We start from the raw sequence: 24,835 nt of genomic DNA, 5'->3' as shown, positions 1-24,835 counted from the left end.
TGGTACGTGTACTACACTCTCTGTTTTTGTTTTAAAAAACGTGCCACGTGGCACTCCACGTGGATAAATAATTCCACCGTGGCAGAACTAATTGTTAGGTTAAAAGTTAATTCCAAGTGGATAATCTGCCCACATTTGCAAAAGCAATTCTTCCTTATCTAGACAAGAAAATGTGACCAATGAAGAAGATGAAGGGAAACAAAATGAAGGAGAAAATCTTATTAGCGCACTCTCACAGAAGAAGAAAATGAAGAACAAACTGATAATGAAGAAGAAATAAATGAGAAAATTTGCACAAGAGAAGAAGAAATGAAGAAATATGGTTGAGAAATGATGAAGAAGAAGGGGGAGAGCTTCGGGTTTTAAAGAATTAATTGGAAAATTAAAAAGAAAAATGAGTCAGCTCATATATAGTTGTTACATATGTCAAATAGACGAAATTTTTTGAAAAAATTATGGCTCACGCGCATTTTGGTGTTTGAGGTCAAACATTTAGTCTAGTCAGCGTTCAGGTATATTTTGCTAATTATCTGGTGATAGTTTTGGTAGGAAATTCTCACTTCGGATAGTTCAGGCATAAAAAAAAAAGTGATAGTTGAAGTGTGTTTTTGACCCTTATCTATTAAATAGCTAATTACTACTATTGTTGATTTGCTAGACCAGTGAATCTTTGTAAAACTATATTATTTGAAAATTTGTAATAACATGTAATTGCAAACATTTATTTATAAAAGAACATGGAAATATGTGATTTATTAATGCGTCGCCTGAGAATCCAATACATTATTTTTTAACTATGCTTTGTAAAATTGGGCCACAGAACTATTGTTAAGTTTCAAATTTGTCCAATTTTACCCTAAGCCTCCTCTGTCTCAACCCGAATTAAACCAATAAATTTCACAACATAATACCAACCTATACAAAATCCAAAATCATGAATTGAAACACAAATACGCAAAACGAGGGGTCGAGTTATAACACTAAATTCACAATAGCATTTTACATATTATCATTTTATATAAGTTAAACTCATATTATGTTAGATTTCTACATGGGAGGATATATATGACTAGCTAAGCAATAAATATGCGTGCAGCTAGGAATTTCAACAACATGTCTTTTGATGGTGCATGCGGTCGTCGAAGGTCAAAGCATGGTTCAGATTCAGACAAGATGGGACAGGTAAGATTTTATCAATTGGTTTAGGCAACGATCAAATTTTGCAGAACTATATAATTGTTTACTATAAGTTTGATTTGAGTATTTAAATATGCATAAGAGCTGTAAGAATGGACTTTAACAGCCTAGGTTAGTCATCATGTGTATAGTAAACTTTAGGTCCTTTATTGTACACATATTCGCATCAAATATATTTTATGCTACTAGCTTATTAAGGTCAGGTACTTTATATAGGTAATTTTTTCAATTGTACTTGGGAAATCTTATTAATCTCGCTGCTGAAAGAGATTTGTAAGCCGGTATATAGCTAGTAGCAGTACGAAGACTTCACAATATATAGGTATATAATAACCATTACTAGTCGACTTCACAATATATAGATATATAACCACTATTAATCCATTACTTTTACTAGAACTGTAAATTTCTCTTCTTGGGCTTTTTAATGTTGGGAAAATAGTTAGAAACCTTGACATAGTTTATACTTTTTTCGTTTTACTTTATGTGACGTAATTTGACCCAATGCAAAATTTAAGAAAGAAATAAAATATTCTATAACTTGTGGTTAAGCCTATCATACCATTTTCGTGTGACGACGTGACTTTTGAAGCTTACTTAAACATATCATAATATATGTGTCTATAAAAATAAAAATGCAAAATTTCTTATTAAGAATAAAATGAAAATTTTTAACTTGAGTCATTTTTAAATATAAAAATATATCATTCTTTTTAAACGTATTAATAAGTAAATTATATTTATAAAATGAAATAAAAAGAATAATAATTAGTACTCTCCCAGCCCTACTTTATGTGACACATTGGTTTAGGCAACTACTAGATTTTGCAGAACTATTTTGTCTAGTAAAGTTTGATTTGAGTATTTAAATATGCATAAGAGCTGTAACAATTGACTTTAACAGCCTAGGTTAGTCATCATGAGTAAACTTTAGGTCCTTTCTTGTCCACATTTTCGCATCAAATATATTCTTCTGCTGCTACCTTACTGTTAGGTACTTTATATAGGTAATTTTTTTAATTGTACTTGGGAAATCTTATTAATCTCACTACTGAAATAGATTTGTAAGCTGTTATATTATATAACTAGCAGCAGTACGAGAATTCGCGACTTAAATAGCACTAAAAAAAAAGTTAAACTAAACTAGTACAAAAAAAAAAAAAAAAAAACATAAGTAGTATTCACGCACGAAATTCATGCGTGAAAGGATCAAACTGCAAAAACATAGTTTTTGGCCTTTCACGCACGAATTTTGTGCGTGAATGGGGTCATCCAATTTTCTCCCTGGATGAGGTCATCAAAAAGAATTTTGAAAAAAAACAGTAGTATGTATGGACCACTTTCACGCACACATTTTGTGCGTTAATGGTGTGGCTTTTTTTTTTTTTTTTTTTTTTTTTTGCGTTACCTTTCCAATCACTTTTTTTTCATACTTTGGGCAAAGATTAGTCATGTTTTAAAATCCCAAAATATCAATATTTTATATAAAACTTAATATCTTTTTTTTGCGTACAATAATGTCGGCTCATTACATCAAGTCCACCTAAACGTTTGGATCGTCGTTTTAGGGGTTCTAAAGTGTCCCGAAGCAAGTTTTGAAACTTGTAATATTTATAAGGTTTTGATTTAAGTGTTTTATTATATTTGAATGTACAAATTTAAATATTTGATTTAATAATAATTCATCCAATACGAGAGGTCTATACTAATTAAAAAATAATTCATTCCATTTAATTACAATACTAATTCAAAGCAATACAATAATAAATTACAATAACAATACAATCTTCAAGTGAAAAAATATATTTTACCCTTTCACGCATATATTTTGTGCGTACCTAATCTGTTCCTGAAAGTGAAAAAATTATATTTTACCGTGAAAGGGTAAAATCTATGCGTGAAAGGGTAAAATATAATTTTTTCACTTTCAGGAAGGGTTTTGTTATTTCAATCTAAACTACCTTTGGTTTACTGGGGTGAATACATCTTGACTGCTACTTATTTGATCAATAGGCTACCTTCTAAGGTGCTTAAGCACAAATCACCTTATGAGGTTCTCTTTGAACATGCACCTAATTACACTTCTTCAAAGTGTTTTGGTTGTTTGGCTTATGCTTCCACTTTGAGACACAACAGGACTAAGTTTGATCCAAGAGCAAGGGCTTGTGTTTTTATTGGATATCCAAATGGGCAAAAAGGTTTCAAACTCATTGAATTAGGTACCAAGAAGATATTTGTTTCTAGAGATGCAATATTTTATGAAACTATTTATCCATTTGCTTCTTCAACCAATCCCTCTACTTCTTTTTCAATCCCTGATCTTGATGATAATGATAATGATCATCACTTCTCCATTCTTATATCCTCTCCTTCACCTACATTAGATCAACCAGCTTCTACACCTTACACTCTCATTCATCCTACGCCTAATCCCACAGATTCTCACACTCCTTCTACTCCAACTCCTTCTACTTCTATACACTCTTCACCTATCATACCTGAAGTTTCCCTCTCTACACCTAGTATCCTAGATGCTTCTAATCCTAATACCTCTTTACCACTCAATCCTGATACTTTCTACTTCCTCATCAACCCCTGAACCACTTATTCCCGATGACCAGCCAAATCCACTTCCTGCTAGACAATCTAACAGGTTAAACAATACTACTGTAATAATATCTTTCTCAGTAATGTGACTGAATTTTGTCTTGCTACCCCCACTCAAATCACTACTCTTCCCATCAACACTCTTTCTTCATCAAATCAACACATGCTACTTTCAGTTTCTTCTATTACTGAACCAAAAAGTTATTATCAGGCTTCTCAACACCCTGGTTAGAGACAGGCTATGCTGAATAAAATAGAAGCTTTGCAATCTAATCATACTTGGGATATGGTGCTTCTACCACCTGACAGGAAAGCCTTACCTTGGAAATGGGTATACAAGGTGAAACAACTTTCTGATGGAACAATTGAGAGACTAAAAGCAAGGTTGGTTATCAGAGGTGACATTCAAAATGAGGGGGTTGACTATACAGAGACTTTTTCCTCAGTTATAAAAATGACTACAATAAGGTGTTTGATTGCCATTGCAGTCAAGAAGAATTGGGATATTTCACAGTTTGATGTTAACAATGCATTCTTGCATGGTGAACTACATGAGGAAGTCTATATGAAATTTCCTCCAGGTTTCAATTCTCCTAATCCTAACTTAGTTTGCAGGCTAAGAAAATCCCTATATGGTCTAAAACAAGCTTTTAGGCAATGGTATGCTAGATTAGCAGGGGCACTCAGTTTCAAGAGATATATTGCCTCTTTAAATGACTATTCTTTATTCTTCAAAGTCACAGGAAATCTTATTTCTATCATTGTTGTCTATGTGGATGATATCCTCATTACAGGAAATCACATCTCAGAAATCACTAGTCTTAAGGATTTTCTAAATTTTGGATCCAAAATCAAAAATCTTGGTCATTTGCATTACTTTTTATGGATAGAAATACTTAGAGAACCACAGGGTGCCATACTCATTCAAAGGAAATACACATTAGGTCTTTTAAATGAATTTGATGTTTCTCATCTCACTACTGTTTCTTCTCCTTTAGATCCTACTACTAAACTTATTGTAGATTCTGGTCCTCTATTAACTGATGCCACTCTATATAGACATTTGATAGGGAAGTTAAACTATCTCACACACACAAGGCGGGATCTTTCCTTTGCTGTCTTGACTTTAAGTCAATATATGCAGCAACCTTGTGTTGGTCATTTCAATGCAGCTTTAAGAGTCTTACAATACATGAGAAAGCATCCTGGACAAGCTCTATTCATGTCCTCTAATCCCTCATTCTCTTTGGTTGCATTTTGTGATGCTGATTGGGGTTCATGCAAGGATACTCGGAGATCAATCAGTGGTTTCTTCATAAGTTTAGGTAGTTCCCCGATTTCCTGGAAATCAAAGAAGCAAGCATCAATATCCTTATCATCTGCAGAAGCAGGATATCGTTCTATGAGAAGATTGGTAACAGAACTTACTTGGCTCACGCGATTGCTAGAAGATCTCTCAGTTTCACCATCCCTTCCTGTTCCGATTCACTCTGATAGTCAAGCAGCAATTCACATTGCCCGCAACCCAGTCTTCCATGAGCGAACCAAGCATGTGGAGCTTGATTGTCATTTTGTTCGACGACAATATTTGGCAGGCTTGATTTCTCTATCATTCGTTCCCTCACGAGATCAATTGGCTGATTTATTTACCAAATCATTATCTGGGCCATCCCACTTTGGAGTTCTTCGCAAGTTGGGCATCATTTCATTCCCCTCCAACTTGAGGGGGGATGTAGAATTTATCAAATCATCCGATGAATTGAAGAAGAAAGGAGAAACACAAAATTTTTTAGAGAAGCACAAAAATTAAAGACCAGTGCCTTTGAAGGACAATTGTGCAAATGATCATTCTAAAAAGAGAGGCCCATATATACAAGGAAAGGGCCCAAAATAATCCAGAGGCCCATTTCACATTTATGCTGTTCACTATCTTTTCTTGTTGACAAAGATTTCTATTTTTTTCCCTCTTTCATTCACAGAAAAAGAAGAAGAAAAAAGTAATGGAAGAGTCGAAGACAATACCACACGAAATAGGTGGAGTGAGAAGTGATGCACTTCGATTCGGTCTACATGGGGTCAAAAGTGACATAATTGGCTCTCATCCTCTCGAACAATCCTATCACTCTGTAATTCTACTCTCCTTTCCTTACCCCTACACCTTTTTTAGATTTTATTTTTTCATATTTAATTTCATGCTCATCTCACCTACTACGGATGATTACTGATAGTCGCTACTCAATTTATGTGAAGATGTTTGACTGCACACAAAGCTTAAGAAAAAAAGTCTTAGGTATTTGTGGGGCTTTAATCATGTCTTTAAGAATAAAATGAGAAATTTAAAGTTAAATTATTACTAAATGTATAACAATGTCATTCTTTTTTAGAAGGACTAAAATGAAAAATGTGTTAGGAGGAAATATTTATTTACATTATTTTTGAACGAATTGTTGCAACAAATATGAATATTCTTCTCAGTGGATCGTAGTAGCAATGGCACTCTGCCACTTCCTCTATATCTATTAAGTAGGCGTTTGGCCGTAGATTCGGAATATTTTTCACTTTATTTGGAATTTGTGGAACTGGAGTTGAAGATAGAGTTGTGTTTGGTTATACTTTTTGCAAAGAATATTTGGAATAACGTTATGTACTTAAATGTAACTTTAAAAGTGAAAAATGAGTTGGAAAATAGGTTATAGGCTGTTTTCCACTTTGAAATAGTACAGTTTTAAGTCGGAACTGGAATTTTCATGGCCAAACACTGATGTTCAGATAAATTGAAAATATTTCGGAAAAAGTGGATAATTTTTATGGCCAAACGGGTCCTTTAAGTATCCCTCAGTACACTGTTAATGTTATACCTGTGTTTTGAAGTATATTTTTCATAATTGTGGTGTTAAGCCGAGCTTATAGGCATGCTAATTGACTGATTATGGCTTTCCTTCTCACTATGGTAGACGAAGATTAAGCAAGAGGAAATGAAAAGGAAGATCCTGGCGAATACTTATGGCTCGGCTTTACCTATGAAGTTGGAGCTCGATCGTCAAATTCTGTCTAGGTTGGTGTTTATTCATAGTTACTTAAAGTCCTTATGGATAAGAAAACTACATATATATATATATATATATATATAGATATATATATATATATATGTATATATGTAGATATGTGTACATATATACATATATATATGCATATATACACACATATGTGTATATACATATATACACACATATATGTATATATATATATATATATATTTTTTTTTTTTAAGGGAACCCGCAGCTGCTACCCTTCTGGTGCGCACAGAGTAAACCCCACTCCTATGCAATAGCCCGCAAACTACACAAGAGAGATAACCCTCACTAGGCAAGCCTAGTGCGACGAAACTATATTTTTGTTTTATACTTTGCATCTTCTGGTGAATAAAGAATTATGATTGCAGAAGCACCGTTATGTTGCCTGCTAGGGTTTTTCATTGTGGATATTTTATATTGGGGGCGCAACGGGTACGGAGGAACGTATTTTGTTGGGTACTCCATGAAAAGGATTACTTTTCATTGTTTGGTTGAGCATAAAATTATGTATTATGTGGTGATGTCATAAGTTGTAGGATAGGTATAAAGATAGATTTTGGTAATAATTTTGAGTTTTTACCACAATGTCTAAATATTGAAGGAATCAAGTGATAAGGTGTTAGAGTTGGTAAGGGAAAAAATGATATGGTTCATAAGCTAAGGTAAGTCACTTCCCCTTTTGATTGAAAGTGTTGTTCTTGAAGGGAAAAAATGCTTTATGATTAAAGATAACCAATTCACAAAGGCAATTTCTTTCCAAGAAAACATTTTCTGTTATCTTCTATTGGAAATTTCTATATGGTATTCATGTTCATCAATTTGTTATTCATTTTTCTTTGTTCTTCTTTGATTCCGCCCAAATTTGACTCAATGCTCGTGGAGTTAAGGGTATATGTTCGGTGAGCTGGGTGAGTTTCTCTTTAAAGATTTGCTGGAAGAAGTACACCACAGATGTAACTTTGGTGTTCATTCTTTGAGTTGACTTACTCCAGTTTAAGGGAGAAAATTTGGGCATAGGATAAATCAAAACATGATTCTCTACTACTTATGCACGAGTTTGAGCGAATGCCTTGGTGTCTCTCAAATTCCAACTCCTTGTTTCTCATCCTTATATCTAGTTCAAGGCATTATCTATCACCTAAAACACTCTTCAAGTTTAACCCGAGCCTTAAGAACATCCCTCTAATATCTTTTGGAAAAATAATTTTCAAACCCTAATAGAAAAGATCTGCTCGTTTATGACCATTTTCTGACAATTTATGAATTCTTCAACTTTTCTTTCCTTTCGCAAAATGGAAAAGACAAAAGATCCATAGCCCCCATTGCAGAGAAATGTTTTGCTTCCCTCGCAGAAGTACACATCTTTTGAGATACCATAGCATTTGAGCTTGTATAACATGAGCTTGATGAAGGCCTTGTTCTTGGTAAATTATGACTCTCTTGGAGTCACCGACCCCTGGCTTGTAGATGGTTTTTGTTCCTGATAAAGTAAGGTTTTTTATTAATAAATAGTACCTAGGAGGTAATACAAAAGTACAAAAGGGAGCATCAGGTTCATCTTTATAGTACAGCATCATAACCTCCAAGAAATCCAAAAGAAAGGCTGGGTTGTCCACACCACGAATGCATAGAGTGTAGACATCTTTATAGTACCTAGGAGGTAACACAAAAGTACAAAAGGGAGCATCCGGTTCATCTTCATAGTACAGCATCATAACCTCCAAGAAATCCAAAAGAAAGGTTGAGTTCTCCACACCACGAATATAGAGAGTGTAGACATCTATACTTCATAATAGGACTTCATAACATCTATTATTCCTTTCCAACCATAGGGTCCACATGATGCATAATCGGATAGTCTTCCAGGTTCGCTTCCTTCTCTTCTCAATCCTTTGTCCCTGCCAGCGAGTCTTCCATCTCGAGGAGTTGCCCAAAAACTCCAAAAATATTCAAGGAAAAGGCCAAATCTGCCAAGTGAATTTGCAATTAAGGAGGGAGATGATTGCTGGTTTACAATGAATCCTCACACAAAATATGCCTACTGTAAAGTAAGTAACTTCTTCTCACAAATGCTACTTGAGTCAGACAAGCCTCTGTTGCTGCTTCCCATTCAAAGCAAGCTGCTTTTGGCACGGCCTTTATTCTCCATGGCATCTTCCGAGGCAGTTAGTCGCCCAATTCTTTGATTGGTTTTGCAGCAGAGTAGTAGCTTTTTACTGAGTAGATCCACTTTTGCTGTTAACCAAACTTGAGAATCCATCTGTTAACATCAGGAGAGAAAGGCTGCAAAAAGTTTAATGATTGAGTTATTTCATTCAATTCCCGATCATTAAAACCCCTGATAAATTGTAGCTGTCATTCTGAATTAACAAAACTACCTACCACCATATGTCTTTATACTGTGTCATATCGTAGAAGTTCGAAAATCCTTCCATCAGTTTCCAACTAGCATGCAGATGGGTATGCTTGAATTATTTTGCATTTCAAGAGGCATTGTACACTCTTGGCTCCAAGAAGAAACTTTTGTTACAGTATACTATTTTTGCTACATCTTTGAGGTTACCTGACAATCCGTCCATGTAGCCATTGTCCATATAAAAAAAAGTAGCCATTACTGGTAGCGCTGCAATTATTTCCATTTTGCGTACAATAGACCCTTTGTGGTCTGGCCCTTCCCCGGACCCCGTGCATAGCGGGAGCTTAGTGCACTGGGCTGCCCTTTTTATATTACACATCCTTCATCCACAAAGCTGTATTGAGGTTGGAGGTTTTTATTGTTGGAGGATTCTTTCCTTTGCAAAGACTGAAAGTGACATCTTTAATTATTGGTTTAGAATTTCTCAACAAGAAATCTATTAGAATGAAAGTGGTGACCTCAATTAAAAAAGATAGCAAATTCGAGTGTCAATGTACTTTTTTGTTTTGTAGCTCTTTCGTCTACAGAGAGAAGAGTCTAGGACAAACACCATCAAGCATTTCTAAGTATGAGATCTCTTTTAGGTTAGTACTTGTCAAAATGAATTAAAATATTCCTTTTAGATTAGTAACAGAAAAATCTTTGGCAGGTTCAATTATGTTAACCTTCTTACCGGCCAATATGTTTAGGACACTGTTTGGAAATAAAGAAAATGTTTATGGAACTGTTTGAAATTTATTGTATTTGTAAGATGCAGAGTTAGTTTCTGTACATACAACAAGGAAGCTGTTTGACCCAAGAAGCTATTGCCTATTGGTATCTCTTTTCTTGAAATTCTTTCCCTTATAAAATTTGCAGATTCCAGAGACCACCTGGAGCAATACCCTCTTCAATGGTCGGCTTAGAGGCCATTACAGGAACTTTGGAGGGCTTTGGTTTCGAGGATTATCTAAATGGTAAACAAACTTAATGATATGCTACCTACTATTGTTTACAGTTATCTGACTATGCTGAGTCTTAACTATGTTTTTTCTTGGGAAGCGCCTTGGATTGATTTGACTTTTCATTTGGTTGGCAGTAGTTAATTAGATACTGAAGCAAACTATGTTATTGACCCAACTCCGGTGACTAATAGATTCTCGTTACTGCCTAATTTTCATTCAATTTGACCTAAAATATTTGTTTTTCCGGAAGTTAAGACTGTTCTCAGTTGGTTTGGGCAATGGGTTTGAAGTAACTGCATTACTTGACGAATGATAGTCTCTTTTGCCAACATTCTCAGACATCCTTTTGACAAACTTTGAACTACTAAAAGGCCAGAGAGTTCTTTCCTGGGAAGCTTTCATTGTAACATGATCCTTTTGACAAACTTTGAACTACTAAAAGGCCAGAGAGTTCCTTCCTGGGAAGCTTTCATTGTAACATGATTTTGACCTCAATAATTTTTTACACAGTGGAAGTCATACAATTCCTTCAGCTTGATCAGACTCGTATGAACTGCTCAAGAGTGAGAACGTGACATTAGATCAGTTGAAACTTATTTGGGTCTTCTTATTTTGTCGTAACTTGTGGGCTACTCAAATTGTTAACTTACACATGAGCTAACATGTAACAATTGTGCTTGGTCATCAATGCTGGAAAATACCATTTTCTGTAATTAAACGCTCTAACTATTGTTTACTTTGAGTTTGGGTTGATCTTTTAACTTCTGAAATACATGTATATTGTCCAGTTGGAGCTCCTTTTCCCTTGCTCCATTTTTTCTGTAACTTTTTGCTAAATGTGTTTGTTGTTAAGAAGTTTTCTTCGTGGTGCACTTCATTGATTTTGGAGAGTTCAACATCTGTTTCTTGATGCTTCTTGCAGATCCGAAGGATTCTGAAAGTTTCCGTCCAGTTGACATGCATCATGGCATGGAAGTGCGTCTTGGGCTTTCCAGAGGACCGGTGTGTCCGAGTTTTATCTGATCATTTAGCAGTTCACTGAGAAACCTTTCAAGTCATGTCTTATAAGGCCGAAGTGTACTTGTATTTTGAAGCTTGTGTCTTGGTTATTCCAATATAATTGTGTTAGATAAAAGTACCTATAATGAACTTGTTTTCTGTTGATTTCTCCTCGGTCTAGTTTGAAGCAGGAAGTTCTTGAGATTGTTATGAATGTGGTGAAAACTTCATTTATGTCACTAAGGGGTTGTTTGGTAGGGTGTATAAGAATAGTGTTGAATAGAGTGTGTTAGTAATGTTGAGATTAGTAATGCTGGAATTATATTTTATCGACTGTTTGATTTGTTGTATTATATGAATAAGGTGTTATTAGAATAGGAATAGTACCGAATAGGGGTACTAGAATATCAATAGTTCTTGTATTGCTAATGTCATGGTTTGCTATCTATAAAAATAGAATTGAATAGGGTATATAAGTAATGAAAATTTTACATAGCGTAGGTAACATCTAAGAGGTATTTACCTATCGTTGTTATACTTTAAATTAATTACCTATCGTTGTTATACTTTAAATTAATTACCTATCGTAGCTATATTATGTATTTTAACTACACGCTAAGTGTACTTATATCTAAACCTCATGCTCTACCGAGCCCCAACTTCTTAATCCTGTTAGCTATTTCCCCGTCTTCCTCTTCTTTTCATTAATCCTCTCCATCACATCTGTTCCTCCTAATTCCGGTAGTTTAATACATTTTTTTTTTTTATCAATCTCATTTCTTCATCCAACTAAATCCATGCATATAATAGAGTAAGTACGTTCTTTTGCTCTTCCAGCAAGTAGTGGCTTGTATTTTTGAATTTGTTACTTGAATACAATCGTATCCCTATATTTTTTGAATTTTGTTGTTTGAATACAGTGAATTGAATACAATTGAGTTACGTATTTGAATACAACGGACTATAGCTGGTAATTAATAGTTACGAAATGTTTATACCTAAACTATAGCTACGTAATGTTAGGCGCCTACAAACAATGGTTGTTTATGTAAGTTACTCATAACTAATACTCCTTCTGGCTCAATTTATGTGACACTTTTCTTTTTAGACTGTCTAAAAAAGAATGTCACCTTTCTATATTTAAAAAATAATTTAATTTTATGAGATGATTTATAGCCACGCGAGTATTTAAGGCTTCTTTTAGATCACAAATTTCAAAACTCTTCCTTTCTTAAACTCCGTGTCTAGTCATGCTACATAAATTGGGATGGAAGGAGTACATGTAATAATTCCTAGTTATACAAAGGTTGAAAACATTATTGACCAAGAAGGACTTTCTCTCTCTAGATGTTTATGCTCTCGGCGCACGATAAGCCAGGATACACTAACGTGCACTGAGTTTCCATGAATCGACGAAAAAAGAAAGGAAAGGGTAGGAATGCCACCACTTCGCGGGTGGTTAAGCCGGCGTCTGGAGTTGCTCCAACCCTAGACCCACTACAACTAGCTAGTTGGATCCCCGAGGCGAGCTCTTCGGGTACCAAAGTTGACCTTGGTAGTAGCCCTAGAACGGTGCCAGCAGCGACGAGCAAAATACCTTCTGCACAACAGGAGAGCCAGGCCCCGTCAGTAATGGAGGAGACAACTGCGGCTCGGAAATTGGATTTTGCTGGGCAGACCCAAGGCCCAACTCTTGCAGAAATTGTTCGGAATAATCGCGCAAATAAGCAAGGTATGAAGCTTAATTTCTTCCCACCTATCATCAAGGAGGGAATGAAACTAGTACGATTGAACCATGCTAAGGTCAAGGAACAATGCCAGAAGTGGGAATCTGCTTTGATTAGGAATGTGTTAGGGGGAATGCTTTTGTTCAAGGAGATGCTTAAGTTTGTTTATGGAGTGTGGTGTGTTGTAACTACCCCCAAATTATTCCTGCATGATGAGGGGTACTTCATATTCAAATTTGACACTGAAAATGATGCGGACCTTATACTAGAAAATGGCCCCTATACATTTAATAACAGACCTATGATTTTGCAAAGCTGGAAACCTGATTTTCAGCTGAAGTAGGAATCTATGCGTGTATTACCACTTTGGGTGACCTTCCCAGACCTTCCTGTACAATACTGGGCAGAGGAGAACTTAGGGAGGATTGCTAGCTTTCTGGGCAGACCTATTTGTACAGATAAACTCACTGCAAAAGAAGAAAGAGTCTCATATGCTTGAATACTCATTGAAATGGACTTAACTCAACCGCTTCCGGATGTGTTGTTAATTGAGAGGGCTGATGGGAGTGTAAAAGAGCAAGATATTGACTATGAGTGGAAAACTTGCTTCTGTCAAACTTGCAACCAGTTTGGCCATAATACGGATGAGTGTCAGAAGGATGAGCACCCACATGGTACAGGGCAAAAAAAGGGCAGAAGGAGGAACAGAAATAAGGTGGTGCCGCAGTGGTTAGCAAAGCCTAATGAAGGCAAACCAGTTGAGCATACTGAGCATGTTTCCCCAAAGCAGCCTAATGAGAAGAATGATAGTGGGGTTCCACATCTTACTCCCACCCCTGTACCTACAGAAGAGGAGAAGCAATCGGTGGATACAGCTACTGAACTGACTGCCCAAAGTCCTGAGAGGATACAGGACAATGCTGATGAGAGTGTTGATTTACAAGCAGTTGAGGGGGTGTTGACTCAACCCACTCTTGCCCTGACGCGGGTCACAGTGCCACAAACACATGTATCTGAATTCCTGCAGCACCCTCTTGTTGGTAAAGATCGAGGGAAAAGGGTAACTGATGGTGAAGGGTTGAAGATTTGCTCACTTGCCATCTTTCCTGAACTAAAATCCACTGCCCATCTGAAAGATCAAGAAGGCATATCAAAGAAGATGATTAGAGGGGTAACCCAAGAACTTGCTTTACCAGGAAGGGGAATGAAGGATCTAGGAATCAAGAAGGGTCATGATCATCAGTTCCTGGAACATCAGAGGGCTTAACCAGCTCTTCAAGCAGAAAGAATTACAATCTTTTCTGCAAAAGAATAAAGTGTCTCTAATTGCTTGCTTAGAGACTAAAGTTAAGACAAGTAAAATGCCAAAGATGAAAACAAGACTTGGCATGGACTGGCAGTTTAGTTTTAACTATGATCATGCTCCAAATGGAAGAATTTGGGTTGGATGGAGGACAGCACAAGTAGATGTCACTATTTTGCTAGACATTAGCCAACTGATTCACTGCCAAGTTGCTGATAAAAAATCTTCATTCTCCTATTTCATCACGTTTGTCTATGGTTTTAATACCACATGGGAGAGGAAAGAACTATGGGATCATCTGAGAGCCATACATTCGAGCTTATCAGGCCCCTGGCTCCTACTAGGTGACTTTAACATTCTGTTGTCTGCAGATGATAGGCTCCATGGAGCACCTGTACACTTCTCTGAGGTTGAGGACTTTCAATCTTGTGTGGATGACCTTGGGATGGGACAACTCACCAGAAGAGGATGTTTGTACTTTTGGTGCAACAAAAGGAAAGCTCAGGCCAGGATTTATAGTCACATTGATTAGGTATTTGGAAATGCAGATTGGTTCTTAAGATATGGAAGTATTGAAGCTGATTTTAAGAACCCAGGCTGCTCTGATCATTCTCCAATACTACTCAACACTGAAACTACTTATAGTCACACAAGAAGGCCTTACAGGCTACTTACTGTGTTATTAGATCAGGAGAGCTACAGGTTAGCAGTCCAGGGTGTATGGGATCAAACTATTACTGGTTGTCACATGTATATAGCCTGGCGAAAGCTGAAGCTGGTTGAATTAAATACTAGGCAATTGTCCAAAGAATATACAAGTTTGGAGGACAGACTTACTAATTTGCAGCAGCATCTAGCCAAGACTCAGGACAAGCTAAACAATGATCATTTTAACCTACAATTTATTACTGAAGAAAGCGAACTCATTACTCAGCTGCACAAGTGGAGTTCTATTCAGAAGTGTGTACTACGGCAGAAATCTAGGGCCACCTGGATTGCAGTTGGTGACTCAAACTCTAAGTTCTTTCATGCCCATCTCAGAGCAAGGCAATCCAGAAATAGAATCTCCAGTATTTACAATGAACAAGGTATCAAGCTCACTGACCCTGATCAAGTCCAACAGGAATTCATAGGTTTTTTTCAGAACTTATTGGGTTCTACAGCATCTGAGCTCCCTTTCATTGATGTCAACATAGCCAGGAATGGGCTGTGTTTAACTTTGGCTCAGCAGCAACACCTTATGCTACCAGTAACTACTAAGGAGGTATATGAAGCCTTAAAATCAATGCCAAATGACAAAGCTCCAGGTGTTGATGGATACCCAGTGGAATTTTTCAAGCAGTTTTGGCCACTCATTAGAAAGGAAGTCACAGCAGCTGTACTCCAATTCTTTCAGAATGGCAAGCTACTCAGAGAGGTCAATAGCACATCAGTCACCCTTGTCCCCAAGGTAAAAAATCCAACTTATGTTAAGGACTATAGGCCAATTGCTTGTTGTACTACACTGTACAAACTGATTGCTAAAATACTTACAACAATACTGAAGACGGTAGTAGACTTATTGGTGGGGCAGTCTCAGTCTGCCTTTATTGAAGGAAGGAACATACTAGACAATGTCATTGTGGCACATGAGCTTATTAAAGGGTACTCTCAAAAAAATGTTTCCCCCAGGTGCACTGTCAAAGTTGATATCAGAAAGGCATATGACTCAGTTGAATGGGCTTTCCTGAAAATGATATTGCTCGAGTTTGGATTTCCTCATAAGCTGGTTCAACTAATCATGACTTGTGTCTCCACCGTGTCTTACTCACTGCTAATCAATGGGGGTCTTACTCCTAGCTTCCCTGCTAAGAGAGGATTGAGACAAGGGGACCCTATGTCCCCATATCTCTTTGTGTTGGCAATGGAGTATCTAAACAGATCATTAAAGCTACTACGAATGGAACTTGATTTCAAGTATCATCCCAAGGGTGCCAAACTACACTTGGTTCATATATGTTTTGCAGACGACCAACTCATATGTTCTAGGGCTGATAGTGCATCAATTAAACTCATGTTGCAGAGATTCAACCACTTTTCAGAGGTCTCTTGGCTCAAAGCAAACATGGAGAAAAGTTCTTTGTATGTGGCAGGCATCACAGATGACACTAGAGACCAGCTGGTCCATGAGATGCATTTCACCCTTGGGACCTTACCTTTTAAGTACTTAGGAGTTCCTTTATCTACTAGAAAACTCTCCATTAGTCAATGCTTACCACTAGTGGAGAGGATTATAGCTAGAATCAAGTGTTGGACATCAAAATTCTTATCTTATGGTGGAAGGGTTCAACTCATAAAGAGTGTGCTTTTTGAAATGCAAACCTATTGGGCACAGGTCTTTCTGCTGCCTAAGAAGATTCTATCCCTAATTACTAGTATCTGTAGAAACTTCTTGTGGACTGGAAGTAATGAGTACTCAAGAAAAGCACTGGTGGCATGGGACACTATGTGTCAACCTAAGGCTACTGGTGGACTGAACCTTGTCAACTTCCCTTTGTGGAACAAGGCTGCTATATGCAAGTTACTATAGGCAGCAGCAAAAAAGAAGGAAAGGCTATGGGTTATGTGGATCCATTCTTACTACATAAAAGGAAGGGATCTAACTCAAGTTCCTACACCAAAGCAAGCTAGTTGGGTAGTGCGAAAGATTTTTGATGCTAGACACTGGGGGATGTTGGTGTGGACTGGAGAATCAGACTAGAACAGAAGCTGTACAAATCCATCCTTCCTCAATTTCCAAAGATGCAATGAAAGAGCCTGATTCTTGTGCAATGTATAATACCAAGACACCACTTCATCTTGTGGTTGGCTCTGCATAATAGACTCTCAATAGTGGACAGGCTAAGGAAGTGGGGCATACAAGTTGATCCGGATTGTGTCTTATGCTCCTCTACTCAAGAGGAAACACATTCACACCTATTCTTTGAGTGCCCCTACTCTAGATTTATATGGCAAACTCTACTGTCATGGCTTGGCCTGACCAGGCAAGTGGGTACATGGGCTGAAGAAGTACACTGGTTATCATCTATCATCAGGTGCAACAGCCCAAAGACGTTGATATTGGGTGTCTTGTTCTCTGCGACTGTATACCAGATATGGGCTGAAAGGAATTCAAGACGATTCCAACAAGGGCAGAAAGACAAGAAGGCACGAGTCAAAGAGATAGTCCTGCAGCTGCACATTGTAGGACAGCATAAACCAAAATGGAGCAGAATTCTGCATGAGACATTTTAACCGATACCTAGCAGCTACTATCAAAGGAATTACCTGAGTGTTCCACTTAGTGTAAACCTCATAGATAGTGCAAGCAGTTAGGATCTGTAGGGTATTTTTCAATTTCCTGATCTGAGAGCTAGCTCTAGAGTCCAAATGAGTTGGTTGTACATAATTGCTATACTTGGTTGAATAAAATATTTTAATTTAACCAAAAAAATAATAATATCATAGCTAATATAGTACACGTATTATTTTCTCTAATATATCGTGTCAAACGATCCCTTAGGCAGTGCTTGAGCATTGGGACATTTGAGAAGAGCACCTGGATGCCAACCAGAAAAGGGCAAAGCTACGCCCAACCCAAGTGAAGTCAGTAAAAGTTAATGATTTTTTTTTTCATTATGACACTTTAGAGCAGCCCAATCACAGATTACACCCACACAGAAAGCCAAGAAATCTAGAAGATGTGAACTAATATCTTGAAGCTCTTTGTTCCTGACACTTACTTTTATGCCAACACAGCTGTGGCTATCCATACCAAGAATTGAGATAATAAATACGTGAAACTAAAAAATGTGGTCCAAGGACTAAGCCCTGTTTGGCCATAAGAATTATTCACTTTTTTCCGGAATTAGCGTTTGCAATGAGAATTCCGAATACTAAAAACTCAAAAAACTTGTTTTTCAATTTTTTTTTCACTTTTTTATAATTACATTTCACCAAAAACTACAACTTAAAATACTATGACCAACTCCAACTCCAACTCCAACTACAAAATTCCAAAAAAAAGTGATTTTTTTTTTTGTATCTATGGACAAACGGGGCCTAAAAAATAGGTTGACTTCTTCCCTATTAATGCAATGATTAAAAATGCTAATTTCTACCAAGTTGAGTATTTTTATTTTTGTTGTGATCTTTTCACTATTGAGTTGCTCTCTGACAGGGGAATAATAGAATTACCATTTGAGGTTTACATTTTTTTTTTTTTTTAAAAAGGAAGTAAAATTGAACCGTACCAATTGAGATTTGAGAGTACCAACCAAGTTGAGTAACACATATTTAGTTTAAAACTACAAGTTTTTATTTTGTTTATATATTTTTACATTTTGTGTTCACTAAATACACATGAAATGAAAAGGGGAGAGTATGTGTTATTCCACGTTTAGTTCATCTCAAGCATTAAGCACAAGCATATGTTAGACTGGACACATGATAAGAAAGTGTTCCATGTAGGGCCTAAATCCTTTCTTTTCTTTAGGGAGCGCTTATTTGGTTCCTTTTTGGATTGCTCATAATTTAGTCCTCCAAACTTAATGGATGAGATTTAAAAAAAGTTCACTTATTTTTTATATTTGTGTCAAAAAAAAAAACGGTAACTTGATGATTAAGGATGGGTCAAGTAGAGGACTGACTCCCCTTTATTCTTCTAAAGAGTAGCTTTCATCTTTTACGTTTGATTTCATAGGAGTCGTTTTTGTTTAGGGAAAAGGGTCAAAAATACCCTTCTGCTTTGAGAAAATGACTAAAATATCAACCGTTACAAATTTGGGTCAAAAATATCCCTCCCGTCATTAAAGTTTTTAAATATACTCTGATCTTATTTAAGATCACAAGTTTTAAGTAGGGGCAGTGCCATCATTGAGTTACGGGTTCAGTAGAACTCAGTAACTTTGACTCAAGTCATGTATTTGTATGTAAAAAAAAATTATTTAACATGTATAAATAATCTAATTCGTCACAACTCAGTAAGTAAAAGACTAGATACGTAAACTAAGTCGAGTTGTTTCCTATTAACGCAAGAACTAAAAAATGCTAATTGAGTGCCTACCAAGCTAATTATTTTTGTTTTACTTCTGATCTTTTCATTATTGACTCCAACGATATCTTAATCTCGTTTGTTGATCTGGTCAATTCCATATTGTAGCCTTCTTCGTTAGTGAAGCTTCTGAGTACATATAGCTTTTACTACGGGACATGACTAAAAGTGAGTGCTTTGACTGGGAGCCTGTTTGGGTTGGCGTATTTTAGGTGTTTTTAAATCAAAATAACTTTTAAACACTTTTGTAGTGTTTGGATAAGGTAAAAAGAATTTTTAAACACTTATTTTTATGTCAAAATAATAAAAATAAGTCAAACGTCAGTTAGAATTCCTAACTCATGGCTTATGCTCGTAAGAATTACCGTTTGAGATATAATCTTTTTAAAAGTAAACTTTGATTCGTACCAATTGGGTGTGTACTAAGTTGAGTATCTTATCTATGGGGAATGAACCGACAAACAAGTATACATATCTCATTCAGCCTGGCCAAGTGTTAAGGATTATTCACTAATTTAGTTTTTATCTCAAGCATTCAGAACAAACATATGTGAGATTTGACACATGAAAATAAAGTATTCCGTGTAGGTCCATCTATAGACATATTTCTATTTATGATCGAGGTGAACTTTTATAATGTATCTTTTTATTTGTGAAGAAGTAAATGGGTGATGATGATAGGTGGTCAAGTAGAGGATGACTACTGTTTTTCTTCTAGAAAGTAATTTACAATTTTTTTCATATTATTTTTTGGAGTCCTGCGTTTATTTCTTATTAAAAATATAAAACTACGCATTTTTCGTCCATAATAACTAAAAGGTACTGCATTTTCTTTGGTAAATTAAAAATGCTTGACAAATTTAAAATCTTTCATTAGTTACACGACTTTAAATTTAAAATTTACTTTTTATGCATAACCAATGATATTAATTTTAGGTGAGAAAAACTATGTACCTTAAAAGACCTATTTCTCAATCCTTATAGGTAAAAAGAAAATTTTGGAACCAATGGAAGGATTTTATTCCCTTAACAATGAGTTAAGTACCATCGATAAAAATGCCTCTACATATACATAAACTAGATGGCATTAGCACGGGCCCAATACTTTGGGTTATATTGTATCAATCTCTATGTAGTTGTGTACAATTTGCAAAGATATGCATTGGATAGTGATAGTATATAGATGACACGCATATCGTAAAATGTTAATACATATACACAAATAGTGTTTGTTTATTACACTGATGATTGCACTGTCTATATATATATATTATATTTACAGAAGCTGGTACTGGTAAAAAGTTAAAAATTAATGCAGTCGGCTATTTTGTTGTTAAAATTAGAAGAAGTGTTTAAGTGATGGATGTAGAGAGTGTAGTAGTATTGCAATTGAATTAGTTGTGTCACGTACCTTTTCAAAGCATGGGGCGTCGCATATGTTCGTCTTTCTTTAATCCAGCTTTTCAAAAAGACAGTGTTGTGACAAAAAGATAGTTGTTTGTGCTTTACTGTGCTTCAAAAACTTGCTCCCAAAATCAAAGGCCAAAGGTGAGGATAAGAGTCTTGCAAGGAGATGATATAACAAAAAATGATAAACCCTGATAACAAAATGATGTCAGCATTGTTTAGTAATGTACATGTTCACCAAATGATTATGCTAACCTTATCAACTGATCACAAAATAAATTATCATGCGATATATGTACACATTCATCAAATGATTAGTACGCATGCAAAACACAGTAGTAATGTTCGGCAAAAAATGCATATATTTATCCATTGTTGCCTCACATTCTAATACTTTTAATTGTCTTTTGAGTATTATTTTATTGATTTGTGCTTAATATTATATTTTATTGTGTAAGAATAAAGTGGTATGAAATTGAAGAAATTTTGAGCAAAATTAAACAAGTGTTGAAATTGAAACAGAGGAAAATATTAAAGTGAGTATATAACATGACACGGGTATTGAGGTCTTTGGCGCTTGGGAGCACAGGATATTTGGAGATGAAGACTTTAGTATAATTAATTTAAGTGACGAAGGCAGTCTCACATGATGACAAAAAATGCACAGTTCAGTGGGAGTTCAGCAACGCAAGGATCAGCGTAAACTCTTGTTGTGTTTATTTATTGATCGACATTATTTTTAATCAAGTAAGTTATTGTTATTTTAATTATTCTTGTCCTTCAATGTTTCTTAAGGGAGTAGCTAACCCTAAGACTCGCTCATTTACTTTGTTTGAAACTTAGAAGAGGAAGAACGGGGTTGGGATAGAATAATTAACATGAATTTGGGGCGTTAACCCTCATTTAATGGAAATTGATCTAGGAATAGGCGATACCACTTGTAGCCATAGTCGGGTGTTCTTAATGCTTCTAATTGCTTTAGGGATATTCAATTAGGTAGTCTAGTTAATCTTCGGGAGAAGTTAATTTAGAGTCATTATCCAAGGTTAATTAACATAATATTATTGTTATCTGTAATTCGTGAAATATATTGGATCGTTACTTGAGAAGTAGTTTCCTTTATTCCATTCTTGTGGCCATTGATCAATTTACTTGCTTTCTAGATTAGATTTTATATTTTCGTATTTTATCAAAGTCATATTTAAAAACCACCATTGATGCGTTCGGCCCAGCTGTTGTTAGTGATAATTCTTAATCTGCTTAAACGTCTACATATTGTTCTTTGTGAGATTCGACCCCAACCTTGATGGGTTACTATATTTGACAACGTCCGCGTTATGCCATTAAAAGGTATAATTTGAGCGTATCAAATTTTGGCGCCGTTGCCGGGGAACAATTGGCGTATTTTGGCTAATTTAGGAAATAAGCTAACTTGCTTTGAACCGAACCTGTGAATATTTGTATAGTTGTTTTATGTGTTTTATTTTATTTTTAGAAAAAAAAAAATGGCATCTTTCCATCAAAACTTGTTTAGCAATGATTTTTATTGTGAGCATGGCCAAATTGGTAAGTTCAAACTCATGATGGAGTGCCTGCTAGATGAGGGTAACGAAAATAAAAAGCCTTAGAATAATACTTGGAAACTAGTCTCCAACTTGGTTTGATGCCAGAAGAAGAAAATCCGTCATGGGCATTTGATCCAGATCGGAATCATTATGAACTCCCTAATGCTAAATCTGAAAAGGTAATCCCTTTGTTGAGGGTCAATCATGAAGATGAGTTTATTGGGAATGCCAAAGAAAAATATAAATTGGAGTCAGCCATTATTCTGAAAAATATGGTTGTTGTTGACTCCAATCCGGGGGAAAAAGAGGGTGTCGAAATTCAAGAAGTTCAAACTCCATATATCCTGCAATTTGAAAACTCAAGAAGGGAAAACGACATTCCTCACTTAAGGGCCAAGGAGTGCAAGATGCGACACCTATTGCTTGGTTTATTTATTTTTACAACACCGCCCCAGAAGCGTGAAGAAAATCTGATGCAAAATTAGGGGTGAAATTCATAAGTTCGAGGTGGAGGAAAACGTTGATTCACGTCGTGCCGCGACGTTAACTAAGGCGCTTATTGGGAGGCAGCCCAATGTGTAATAATTATAGGTTTTTATTTTTATAGTGTTACGTTTTGTTTTGTTTTGCAGATTAGGGGAAGTCTGAGTACCCGAAGTTGATAGCTAAGGAGCGTGTTTGGAATTAAGTGTGGGGTCATTCGCCCCTTGATGTTGAAGATTATGCTGCTAGCGAGGCCCTAGAGGGTCTCAGGGAGTATTTCTCACCGTTGTTTTAATTTTTCTCTACTATATATGCATCGAGGACAATGCATATTTTTAAGTGTGAGGTGGGTGCTTCCGATATTGAAGTCAAGGATGATTATGCTAAAAAAAAAAAAATTATTTCTTAGCCTTATATATATATATATATATATATATATATATATATTTATTTATTTATTTAAAAAAAAACACACAGAAAACTAAGAAAAATTCAGAAAGATTTTTACTTTGTCCTTTTATTTTTCTTTTATAGTTTTTTTTCTCATTATCGGCATACATCATCCACCCCCTTTGGTTTTCTTATGGCCTGGGTTCTTTCCAGAGGGGGAGGGGGGCTTTGAACCGGGTAATTTTTTTATTTTTAGGATTAATTTTTCTAGCAGTAGTAAAAAAGAGAGAAGAAAGACCTTTTTGACTTGTTTGATACTAACATATTTAGGCCTGAGCTTGAGTAGTACGTTCCTGTGAATGCTTGAATAATGAAAAAGATAGCAGACTTCTGACACCTAGCCCATGGTTGTGACTCTGCATATACCTTGTTCTTATTTTGTAGTTCGTCATGATCCTATCTGTCTTAGAGTAGAATTGATCCATCTTGATTGAGACTTGTGCCATGTGTGGTGAGGATTTCTTGCATATATTCTATGTTTTGCATCTTAGTCTAGAACTTGCCCTGCATGTTATTGAAGCGAAATAAAAAGTGTTGCTCTGTTTGGAAGATGATGATAGGCTTTCTTTGATATGTCTTGTGAATTTTAGCCTTTCAGAAATTGTACCAGTAGTTAGCCCTTTGAGCCTATGGCCTTTTGTTGTTAGCCGTATTTTTGCCTTGATCCTTTTATTTGAATCCCAAGGTTTTTCACCCTACTTTCTTGAGTACTGTAGCATAGATTGTGTTATAATTGTCAAATCTGAAGAAAAGGGATGGTCAAGTGAAAAAATGGTGACCAGTGATAGCTACAAAGTGATGAAAAGGCCCTCTTAGAAAGAATGAAAAAAAAAAGGAGAAAAATTGCGGGAAAAAAAATGAAGCGTTCTTGATATGATGAAAATTTCTAGTGAAATAATTGATGAAGAGAGGGCTGAAAAATAAAGTGAAGATTTGAAAATAATGGGTGATGAAGTTTAAAAGTGCAAAGTGCTTGGGGAAGTGTAAGTCATTATTATATAGTTTTCCTACCATCCCCTAGCCAACATTACAACTCTTTAAAGTCCTATTTGATTCTATTCGAGCACACTTGATTAGTGGAGATGTACATAATGGGCAAGCCTATGGTTCTTTGTGCATACATGTGATTTTATTTTTTTGAGTGCGAGAGTTGTGCTTTGATGCTAAGTCCCTAAATTATATTCATTCTTTGACTTGAGCGTGTGGACTATTTATTCTTGTGAGGGCACTTGTTTCATGATATATAGGCGATGTTATTAGATTTCTTTGACAGAGTAGGTGAGCGAGCTTAAATTTGATGAGTTAGAGTCCATCTCTGAGACTAGGAGGTTAGAAGTTTGTACTTTGTTTGTTGACTTGTAAACCTTGCATGATGATCAGGAAGTAGATATTTGATGGTTAGAGTTGCTAGAGGACCTAATTGTTGGTATCAACCAAAGTAGTGGTGTTTCCAGGCTTGATTTATTAAGAGTGGTTTTAGTACTTACTCGAGGATGAGCAAGAGTTTAAGTGTGGGGTGGTGATGTTCGGCCAAAAATGCATATATTTACCCATTGTTGCCTCACATTCTAATACTTTTAATTGTCTTTTGA

General features: G+C 35.9%; 1 protein-coding gene across 1 annotated transcript; it reads left to right on the top strand.

Annotated features, from left to right (window-relative positions):
* Positions 1-5,719: 5,719 nt before the first annotated feature.
* LOC132617284 (cyclin-B1-2-like) lies at positions 5,720-11,612 on the top strand. The gene is made up of 4 exons (XM_060332254.1): positions 5,720-5,930; positions 6,759-6,859; positions 10,153-10,250; positions 11,161-11,612. Exons 1-4 carry the CDS (start codon positions 5,805-5,807, stop codon positions 11,259-11,261), a joined length of 426 nt encoding a protein of 141 aa, XP_060188237.1. The 5' UTR covers positions 5,720-5,804; the 3' UTR covers positions 11,262-11,612.
* The last annotated feature ends 13,223 nt before the right edge of the window (positions 11,613-24,835 follow it).

This window comes from Lycium barbarum, chromosome 11, assembly GCF_019175385.1.
Source record: "Lycium barbarum isolate Lr01 chromosome 11, ASM1917538v2, whole genome shotgun sequence".
NCBI classification, from domain to species: Eukaryota; Viridiplantae; Streptophyta; class Magnoliopsida; order Solanales; family Solanaceae; genus Lycium; species Lycium barbarum.
This window is presented reverse-complemented; position numbering and strand designations above follow the sequence as displayed.